The sequence below is a fragment of the Neophocaena asiaeorientalis genome, unplaced genomic scaffold (assembly GCF_003031525.2).
Source record: "Neophocaena asiaeorientalis asiaeorientalis breed wild unplaced genomic scaffold, Neophocaena_asiaeorientalis_V1.1 scaffold242, whole genome shotgun sequence".
In the NCBI taxonomy this organism is placed as follows: Eukaryota; Metazoa; Chordata; class Mammalia; order Artiodactyla; family Phocoenidae; genus Neophocaena; species Neophocaena asiaeorientalis.
In genome coordinates this window covers 8,921,454-8,932,052 of record NW_020172451.1, presented here as the reverse complement: position 1 = coordinate 8,932,052, position 10,599 = coordinate 8,921,454, and the positions used below count along the sequence as shown (strand labels likewise).

General features: G+C 53.2%; 2 protein-coding genes across 2 annotated transcripts in view; one reads left to right on the top strand and one right to left on the bottom strand.

Annotated features, from left to right (window-relative positions):
• The first annotated feature begins 5,041 nt into the window (after positions 1-5,041).
• ATF4 (activating transcription factor 4) lies at positions 5,042-7,130 on the top strand. Its single transcript, XM_024737649.1, has 3 exons — positions 5,042-5,240; positions 5,809-6,126; positions 6,217-7,130. Exons 2-3 carry the CDS (start codon positions 5,901-5,903, stop codon positions 7,041-7,043), a joined length of 1,053 nt encoding a protein of 350 aa, XP_024593417.1. The 5' UTR covers positions 5,042-5,240; positions 5,809-5,900; the 3' UTR covers positions 7,044-7,130.
• Positions 7,131-10,136: 3,006 nt separating this feature from the next.
• The window catches only part of RPS19BP1 (ribosomal protein S19 binding protein 1), a 3,751-nt gene continuing 3,288 nt past the window's right edge, over positions 10,137-10,599 (bottom strand). Inside the window, exon 4 of the mRNA XM_024737413.1 lies at positions 10,137-10,597. Coding sequence (XP_024593181.1) covers positions 10,475-10,597 — 123 coding nt within the window. The 3' untranslated portion in view covers positions 10,137-10,474. The remainder of the gene's footprint in view (positions 10,598-10,599) is intronic.

Here is a 10,599-nt window from a genome sequence, read left to right as displayed (position 1 = left end):
CTCATATCCGGAAGTGCTAAGAAGGTCTCTCATGGGAGCGCTGTTGTTGCCGCACACGGGACTGAGGGCTCAAGATAAACTGCATGCGTAGTTATTCGGAGACTGTGTTTCTTAGTGGCCATCAGTGAGTGTAGAGTGGGGGAACCTGGAGGTGGTGGAGAGGGTCTGCGTGCCTGATGTCTGTGCCTGGTCCAGCCCGGCACCACTGCGTGCGGGAGTCGGAGTCAGACAAAGACCGGGAGGGAAGGGGCGGCTGTTTGCCCCTTCCCCACCTTCTTGCCAATTAGGACAAGGCCTTCAAGGACACAGTCTTAGTGCTAGAGGTTCAGCTAGACAGGCGGCTGAACATCAGTGACCATGTTTCTCCCACATCAGGCCCTGCCTTTCTAGGATGTTGCCTTAGAGGAAGAACGGGCCCAGCAGCCAGCCCTCCGCTCCCCAGTGTCTGTCACAGGAACGTGATGGGGGTGTTTGCTGAGCTCTCCAGGCACCTCCAGAGGCCAGAGGGCAGGCGTATATGCACAGACCTCTTCCCCCTGTCCTGTCTCTCACCCAGCACCTGGGAAACTGGTGCTACCTAAGAAGAGAGCGTATGGCTGAAACACATATGAGAGGGAGGTGGGTACTTGCCACGTTCCTTCTTGTTTCCTGCTGCTAGAATTGCACTATTTATTGCAATGTAAAAAGTATCCTGAGAGTGGGGAGGAAAGTTTAATATACAGTGTCAGTGCATCTTCTTGTTCTGTGTTTATTTTTTCCTGTTTGTGCCAAGAGGCTGATGATAATTCTGTTTCTGATCTGCCCATCCAGTATTTTGTTCTCCTCCCGTCAAATCCTACTATTATTTTTATTCTTACTACCTCTCCATCAGTGAGATTCTGGTGAAGCTCTCTGCAGCTGTCTCATTCCTTCCCAACGACCGCGACATGAAGTGACTCTTTAAATAGCATTGAAACCTTAGCTTCCCTTTGAATTTAAGGTAGAGCTTCTTGTCCCCTTTTTTTGTCCTGGATTAGGAGGTTGAGAACTAGGGTTAACCTTGGCTATATTTGGAGACTCTTCCTGCCTCTTCTCTCATATACACGTGAAGCTTCCCTAAAATGGTTCAGTTGTTTCATTTGTATGAAGACATTGAGAGAGAATGAAAAATAGAAAGCCCAGAGCCCTGAGAGAGAGTCTCCATCCTGGCTGTTCATCACAATCAACTTGGAGTTTATAAAACACTCCATAAGCCTGAGTGCTACCTTGGGGGATTGGTGTAGAGGGTGTCCACAGAGGGTGGAGCCTGGCACTGACGGTTCCATTGCGCCCATCTGGTGTCACTGGAAGGAAGGGAGAGGGGAGGGCTGAATATGTTGGAAAAGCATGGGTTTGTCTTCATTCAGATAAAGGATTTGGTTTTCCCAATGTGAATATTATAAAACCTGTAATTTTCCCAAGCTGGAGTCTGACCAAATTCCATATAAAACATTGGAAGGAGAGCTCAAAAAAGAAAAGATTTTAAAGATCAAATCCCAGATTATCAAAGCCAAGTGTAATGGTGATTTGAGTTTATCTCCTCTTAAAGAGCATCTTTCTAAGGGCAGCTCTGTCTCTTACCTATGTTTCACAAAACCAAAAACCATAACTGCCATTTCACAAGCAAGAACCTCTTAGAAGTCCTCAGAACTAGAAGCGGTGGGAATCCTTGGCTCAGGTCCTGGTGGGTTTGCTGACTGAGATGGGGCAAGTCTCATCGTAATACCTGGACGACAGTCCAGTGCTTTGAGATTCTTGGTTGGAGGAGGGGAATGCCCCCCGCCCCAACACACACACACACATTTTTTTTTTAATCTTTGGGGAAAGATGTAGGGCCTTTTCCTGCTTTTCTGCCTTTCTACTCAGTAACTCCCACGTTTGCCTGAACTAACAGCATCTGCTCCTACTTGTCCATCTGGAAGTTTTTTTGCACCATCTAGGTTAGCAAAGCACATAGTTAGCCTCATGTTTGAAGAAAGACTCATCATCTTGAAAACCCAATCAATTCCAAAGTGTAATTTGCTTTTCCCTATTGCACCTTCCTAAAACGTGAGTTCAGGACAACAGTATTTTTCTTTATATGCTTGGTTGTGACTTTTTTTTTCAAATAAAATAATTGAAGCTCATGTTTGGAAAAACTGTTGTGAGGCCTACAGTCTTTCCTCCTAGGCTCAGCCTTTGGTGGTCCTGTTCACACTCCAGATTAGCTGATTTTGCCCCCTTCTCCACTCAAGCTGAGAGCTCAAATGGTTTTGACAAGGAATCAGCTTCAGGATCAAAAGGTCCTGGAGAGGTGCCAGGGGGGCTGGGATCCCTGCATGTGTCCAGAGGTTCTGCCTTGGCACATCTTTGACACTATGACCCTGGCTGAGAACTTCTACTCTCACAGGATTTGTGAGAACCCTGCTCTTCGTGCTGAAGCTCAAGGCCAAAGAGGACTTAGGACTAGAGCTGTGAGGCTGTAGCCCTTGTAGATACGCTTAGCTGATTCTAAGCGGCCAAAATACCAGAGATGTGAGTTCTGGGGTTAACTGCATATAGTGTGGTGTTTACCTTTTCATTCTGATCACATTATGCTCTCTGTGCTTGGCCCCTGAGGCCAAGTCCACAACCTGCCTTCCAGTCACTTGCTTGCCCTTCAATAAGCAGTTGATGTGTTTAGCTGATAGATTTGGAATCAGTCACCAGTCTTTCTGTCCTGTCCTGGCTAGGTCCATATAGAAGCAGCTTAGCCCTGAGACCCAGAAAACTACTGTCCTTTTTCTCCTTGAGGGAGGAAATAAAGCTGGGGAACATGCTGTCCTTCCACAGCATGGGAAGAAGAAAATTAAAGTCTCCTTTCCAACAGCTTTGACTTGTGTGTGTGGTATGAAACATTTTCCTACAGGAGTGGGACTGGTTCTCCATTTGCAGCTAGGAGAACCTTTGAAGTGCCTGATCTGGGTCACCATAATAGAAAGGATGGGACAAGGTGCCACTGGAGTCATTCTCCCACCCGTCTGCAGTGTCAACCTGGGGCAGCATTACTTTTAATTCTCAGCCATCTGCATGGTCATCTGACAGCCAAAGGAGGACATGCCCCGAGGGTCCTTTTTAAGATTTGAGTAGTAGCTCAGGGATTCTTACTGCCTTTGCACTGAAAGACTAGATGCTTTATATATATCTAGATACTCGTGATTCCCCAAGGGGAGAAAAAAACCACATCAAGCATCCAGTATGCTTTGCATATACCAGTTGTTTATAGTTGTTGATTTCAGTTAATAATAGTCCTCTGAGGAAGCAGGACGATGTAATGAAGATGGGGAGGGGGCCTTGGGAGGTGTGTCTGAGACCTGAGTTCTAATAATAGTAGTAACAGCAACCATTTATCCAGCACTTATCAGATACCAGGCGCTAAGCTCAGTGCCTCTTATATTATCTTCATTCTAAGTGCAAGGATACTCACCATCAGCTTCATTTTACAGCTCAGGAAACAGACTCAGCGAGGATAAGTCACTCAACCAAAATGTCTCCGCTAATAAATGGAAGAGCCAAGTTTGGGGGGTTTGCCCCTAAACTCTCTTCTAACTCCTACCCCATACTGCCTTCACTGGGCAAGACCCTTCATCCCTTTAGTCCTCAGCTTACCACTGTAAAACTGCTGGGCTAGACTGAATCAAGTCAATGAGTGGTCAGTAATGTAGGACAGTCCTTCCCAAATTTTTGACATCAGTCCTCAGAAATAATATTTGTAGGGCTTACTGAAAGGAATGGAAGCAGAAACTCAAGGTTTCCGCCCCTGCAGTGCCTGACGAGAGGGCTGGAGGGTGGGGGAGGGCTTTCTTGTTGCTCCTAACAGTTCCCCAGTAGAGAGAGCAAGTTGTTGGCCTGACCTGGACTGCGGCCTCCGAACACACAAACTCCGGCAATTGGGCATTAGGAGGACTTGCTGGGAAGCGGTTATGCCTGGGAGTTATACAGCGTTGGGAGCTAACTGAAACTACCCTAGAGTGAGAGATAGCAGGTGAATAAAATCTCTCTTCTTAGAGGAACTGAAACTACATAAACTGAAAGAAGTTCCCCTGTGATAGGCTGCATTCTTCAATAAAATAGCAAACTTATATTTTAGCTAAACGGATATGTAAAAATACGATAGACTATAGGATTACGCATTTCCCCGACTCGCCTTTGATGGTAGGTGCGCATAGATCGGGTGATCTCGACTGAGGTCATCAGCCTCCCCTTTCAACTACTGAAGGGCTTGCACGTCCTCAGTATTTTGCAAGTGTTTGCGTGTGAAAACGCACACGAAATGACATTTCCTTTTGCCTAGTTTCATCTTTGGGCCTGAACCTGGTCGCTAGTTTAGAGCTTCACTGAGTACGGCAGGAAAGGAATGCAAGGGGCGGGGCCTAACGCCCCTATTTGGGACGCACTGGGCTCGGGCTGCCTGGGGCAATCCTGACCGGCTGCGGGTGGGCAGATCTGAGGAAGCCACTGCAAAGCGGCGTCACAGAGAAAACCGAGCAAACCGAGCAAACCGCGGAACCAGACGGCTGGAACCGTCGGCCGCTCCGCCCCTTCCCGCGCATATCAGCGGCCTGAGCCAATAGAAACTCGAGATATATATGACTCACCATGTCTGACCAATCACCTTGATGCGCGCTCTCCTCCAGCATATCGCGCGAGAACTAGGAGACCTAGTACTTCACAGTAAAAACCTTTCTTGGGATGAAAGACTTCTCTCTCCGCCCTTCGGCCGAACGCCGGAAATGAGTGTGAAGGATCCCTCCGCGCTCCCCGGCGGCGGACGGGAGTGACCCTTTTATCTTAAAAGCCTTGTAAAGTAGTGCGTCTTTTTCTTGAGGCCGTAAATAAAAACAATTCATTCTCTCTTCACAGCTACGCCCTAGACTTAAAAGTCGGAGATTGGAAACGATAGGGCGTGGGTGGGAGGCGCGAGTCACGTGACCGAGGCGGAAGGATATGGTCTGTGATGCGTCCTCATAGGGGGCAGAGTTTATAAAGGACCCGCGCTCGGCGTCTCCCCGCCATTTTTTCTCCTTCTGTCTGTATATGTGGTTTCTTCGTGCGAGTGCGCGCCCTTTTTTCTCCGCTCCCGCAGCGGCCGCGGCCACCATGGCGTATTAGAGGCAGCAGTGCCTGCGGCAGCATTGGCTTTTGCAGCGGCGGCAGCAGCACCAGGCTCTGCAGCGGCACCCCCCAGCGGCTTAAGCCATGGCGTAAGTACTGGACCTGCGCTGCTCTGGCCGTGCACCCCTGGGTCGGTGAGGGGTTTCTCTCTGTTTGGGAGTGGCCGGCGGCTGGGCGGCTTCGCGGAGGCGGGAGCGGTTTTACGAGCGCCTGGAACGCGTGGCCTCTGCTTGGGTGTCCCCAAAACGCCGGCGCCCTTGGGTCGGGAGCCCCCGGCAGCCCCGGCCCGCCGAACCCGCCGGCTTCCGCCTGGTGCCCCGCGAAACGTGGCAGCAGCCAAGATGGCGGCGTGGTAGGGCGGCGGCGGCGGCGGCCGCCGCGTGAGTCACGGGGGGCGTGGGCGGGGCCGGGCGTCCAGAGGCGGATTTGGACGTGCGGGTGGGGCGGCTTCCTCTTCTGGCCGGTGGGGGAACGGCCGCGCGTCCATTTTGTGCAGCTTGAGGGACGCGGCGGTGACGCGATGGCCCTGGGGCCACGTGGTACCGATTCTCAACACCGAATGGAGTTCTATTTTGGCCATCTTGCCTCGTGGATGAAAAGATGAAATTCTCAGGCCAGCTGATCTTTCATGGGACTTGGTTTCTGATTTGTATTCAGGCTTTTCAAGGCATTCAGCAGCAGCGTTGCTGTAACCGACAAAGACACCTTCGAGTTAAGCACATTCCTCGATTCCACCACAACCTCGCAACATGGCCGAGAAGAGTTTCCTGAGCAGCGAGGTGTTGGTGGTGGACTTCATGTCCCCCTTCGACCAGTCGGGTTTGGGGGCTGAAGAGAGCCTGGGTCTCCTAGATGACTACCTGGAGGTGGCCAAGCACTTCAAACCTCATGGGTTCTCTGGCGACAAGGCTAAGGCGGGCTTCTCCGAATGGCTGGCTATGGATGGGTTGGTCAGTGCCTCAGATAACGGCAAGGGTGAGTGGGCTGCTTTTATCTGCTGGTGGGATCTGGTGACAGTCTTGTACATTTGACTCATTGGTTCCAACTCTCTTTAATTTTTTGCAGAGGATGCTTTCTCTGGGACAGATTGGATGATGGAGAAAATGGATCTGAAGGAGTTCGATTTTAATGCTCTGTTGGGTATAGATGATCTGGAAACCATGCCGGATGAGCTTTTGGCCTCGTTGGATGACACGTGTGATCTCTTTGACCCCCTACTCCAGGAGGCTACTAAGGAGCCCCCCCAGATCGTGAACCCAATAGGCCATCTTCCAGAAAGTTTGCCAACAACTGACCAGGGTGCCCCTTTCACTTTCTTGCAGCCTCTTCCCCTCTCCCCAGGGGCCCTGTTCTCCACTCCAGATCATTCTTTTACTTTCGAGCTATGCAGTGAAGTGACGTCTGAAGAAGACAGGAAGCCAGACTCTACCGCTTACGTTATGCTGGTCCCTCCGTGCGTAAAGGAAGAGGATGCCCCCTCAGATAATGATAGTGGCATCTGTATGAGCCCTGACTCCTATCTGGGCTCTCCCCAGCATAGCCCCCCTACCTCCAGGGGTTCTCCAAATAGAAGCCTGCTATCGCCAGGTGCCCCTGCTGGCTCTGCCCGCCCCAAGCCCTATGACCCTCCTGGAGAGAAGATGATAGCAAAAGTAAAGGGTGAGAAACTAGATAAAAAACTGAAGAAAATGGAGCAGAACAAGACAGCAGCCACTAGGTACCGCCAGAAGAAGAGGGCAGAGCAGGAGGCCCTCACTGGTGAATGTAAAGAGCTAGAAAAGAAAAATGAGGCTCTGAAAGAGAAGGCAGATTCCTTGGCCAAGGAGATCCAGTATCTGAAAGATTTGATAGAAGAGGTCCGCAAGGCAAGGGGGAAGAAGAGGAGCCCCTAGCTGTAGGGTAGTCCGGAGGGTGTGTGCTTGTACATAGGAGGCTAGTGCTGAAGCTGTGTTTTAATAAATTATTTTGTAGTGAAAGTACTCCTGCAGACTGCTGTGTCTGGTTTCTTGCCTCTGGTAAAGAGCCCAGTCAATCCCCAGAAGCAGCATTTTGCTTTGGGGTTGGCTATCGGGACTTGGAATTAAAGCCCAGAGTGAGATTTTTTTTTTTTTCCTGACACTGTTGGGCTGTATGTCAGGGTCACTGATGACCAGTTGGACCCCTGAGACGGGGAGTTGGGCTAGATACCTCCTAGTAGGTGGCTGGGTGATTTCCCCAGAACCAAAAACTGTTTGACTCGATGTTAACCACCCTTGGGTGCGAGTGAGGCTGGGGAATTTTATTAAGGAGCAGGTTGGCAGAGAAGTGGAGCCTGGGCTCCACCTGTTCCCGCATGATTGTTGCTTTGTGCCAACGTTAAGTACCCAGATAAGGCCCCGCAGCCTTTGAGCTGGGCACAAGGGGATAGGCTTCACTGAGAAGCTGCTGCAGTTCTGTAGAGGCCTTCCCAGAAGGGTCTATTCCGGGAAAGAAGGCTTCTCAGGTTTTGCTGGAACAAATGGAAGAGCAGGGTGGCTGCTTCCCTGGCTGGCACCTTCGGCGAGCTGGAAAGCCTGCCATCCCTGATGTCGGGATGGAAGGGCACTGCAGTCCTGGCAGGTGACTTACTGCAAGATAAGGGAGACCGTCATCTTCTGTTGAGTACAGGAGTCAGCCCAGCCGGCGCAGGTTTCTTCTCTCCTTGGGTCCTTCAGGGCCTGTTGAGGGAGGGCCATTTTTCCATTGTGAAAGACAGTGTAGACGAGTGGCTGGGATGAGGGTGATGCAAATGGGGCACCAGGCACACAGGTCCTACAGCAGAGGGTATTTGGAGGAGTTGTAGAGCCTATTTGACCAGGGTTATGGGCGTTTGCCTGTTCTGCCTGCTGTGGTGGGGCTGATATTTCCCTGACCTGCTTCTTGATGCCTAACAGGGTAATGTGGGAGATGTGATGGTGGTGGCCCAGATGGGAATGCTTCCCCAAGGCACCAAAGGAGGTGTCACATGTGGACCTTGGACCTGGTGATCTTCAAGATCTTAACTGCCCTGAGGTGGGCTTCGAAGGACAGGGAAAGTTGTGGATGTAGAATGGGGAGAGCACCCTGAGAAAAAGCCTCGGAGGAATGGGCACACGGTCCCACCCACCTCTAAGAGGGCTCCCTGGCCCCAGCTGTGTTAGATGTCACCTGATGGGGATCCGCCCAGCTCCTGCAGGAACTGTTAAGCCTCAAACACACACACCCTGGCCGAGGTCCCACGTGGCAGTCCTGCCCTCCTGGGTCTCCTCTAGGCAAATGTGTCAGCTCCTCCAAACCACCGGTGATAGGGCCGCTCCATCAGGGAAGGCCTCTTCCTCCCAGCCCTCAATGCGGCACCACAGTGTCCTCTCACTTGGTTCCTGTCCCCTTCCCAAAAGATTGTCAGTCACCCGGCCCGTGGCTCATGGTCAGCACCCCCACGTGTGGCTCTTGCACCGGCACCCCTCCCCAGTGGCACATCCTCCTTCCTCCATCGCCAGCACCCGCCTCCCCAGGGCCCCCACCCCACTGCCTTCTCACCACCTGCAACGGAGCAGTCCAGGGTGACTGTTAACAGCAGATTGTGGGGCCCCACCCCGACCCATAGGACCAGTGTCTCTGGTGAACGCTAACGTCAGTCATGCCTTGGGGTCACGGACACACACCCACTGGTGCTACTCGGCACAAACATTAAGACTTACTGGAAACTCACAAGCAGAGAAGCGCAGGACCCCTGCTCTCACCCTCCCGCAGAGGCAGGCCCCTCATTCTACACCTGGGGAGGGGGCAGGAACCTGTTGGTGATGACATAACAGCAGGTGCGTGCCCGTTAGAAAGGGGCCCTGGTCAGCCGGTTCTTCAGAAAACCGGTGAGAGAAAGCGAGAAGCTGAGGCTGCTGCTTGCTAAGCTGCTTAAAAGAGGAAAGAGCCTCCAAGGACACCGGAGTGTCTCTCCTCACAGGGGTCAGTGAAGCTCAGCAGGCAGGAGGAGAGCTTGGGAAAACACCCCCTCTCCCTTCTTGGAACAAGCCATCTGAGGACTGGCGCAATACTGGTTTGGAGTCACGACACCTCTTCTGCCCACCTTGACTCCCTGGATGGCTGGTCTGCTTCCTACTCTCGGAGGCCACCTGCACTGCAGACAGGACAGGCGCCAACTCTGCCTCAGGCAATTCTGTGGTCCCCTCCTGTCCCCACTTGGGATGGAAACCTGGATAGCAACCAGGAACAGCCCTGCCGGGGTCTGGCTGTGTGAGGGGTAAACCTTTCCCTCCTCTTGCACAGAAGAACCCACAGCAGGGTCCCTTCAGAAGTCCTCTACCAGACAACACGTGTCCCAAGGAGCCTTTAGGCGTGCGGGGGGTGGCACTAGGCGAGCCAGACGGAGCAGCCTGCAGGCCTCCAGGGCCCCCTCCCCAGAAGGGACCCCTGGGCTTCTAGGACTTGTCATCAGTGCCACACTGAAGACCCAGCTGGGCAGCACCACCCGCTCACTCAGGCATCTGCTCAACAGCATCTGCCCTGCGCTGCCCCCGCCGGACGCGGCCCAGCCTCCACCTTCCCCTGCTGGTGCAGCTCTGGGCCCAGCACCACCCTTCTGCTCGGCAGACCTGCGCGTAAAACCCTGTTTCTTGAGCTCACCTCCTGAGTCGCCCCACTAGTCCCCACCTCCTGTGACAGAGGTAAGAGAAAAAGTGGCCTTTCAACCCGCACCCTCCCCCCCAAAAAAAACACACAAGGGCACAAGCCCTGGGCACTGGGCTGAGGCAGCCATGCTCCCTCCCTCAGCTTCCTCAAGAGCTGCCTTCTCAGCTGGGGCTGCCACCCCAGGGAGAGGAGGCCTGTGGGGTCTGCGGATGGGTGAACTGCTCTCTGGTGGTGCCTGCGCCAGGGCTGGGCTGCAGGACTTCTGACCTGGAGCCCTAAGAACCAGCTGGGAGGTGGGGGAGGAAGGCTCCTCGGTGCCAGAGGAGGCGGGAGACACCCTGTTAGAGCAGCACACACAGCCCCTGGGCCACGTTTATTAGAACCTGGAAGCCCACCCAGCGGCCCTCGTCCTATCAGAGGTGTGGTCCCCAAGGGCCCAGTGACAGGCCTCTCCACAGCAAACAGCCCCGAGGCCCTCCCTGGGCCAAAGCAGACAAAACAGTCCAATGTGTTCCTTTCCAGCAGGCAGGTGGCACCTCCCGAGCCTGCAGATGTCAGTTCGGGTCTGAGCGAAGGTCCTCCCCTGGGCTTCCAGCTCGCCAGGTCCGTGCCAGCCTCCACTCCACGGCTTTCCTGAGCCAGGCTGAGAGGTCCGAGGCGGCTGTGCCCTCCCGGGAGCCTAACTGCCGAAGTACTCCTGCTGGAACTTCTGGAAGTCTTCCTCGGTGAACACAGTGCCCTCGGCCTTCTTCTTCTTCTTAGTCTTGCCCACAGGCCGGTCACAGGCCTTGCGGCCCCGGTCCT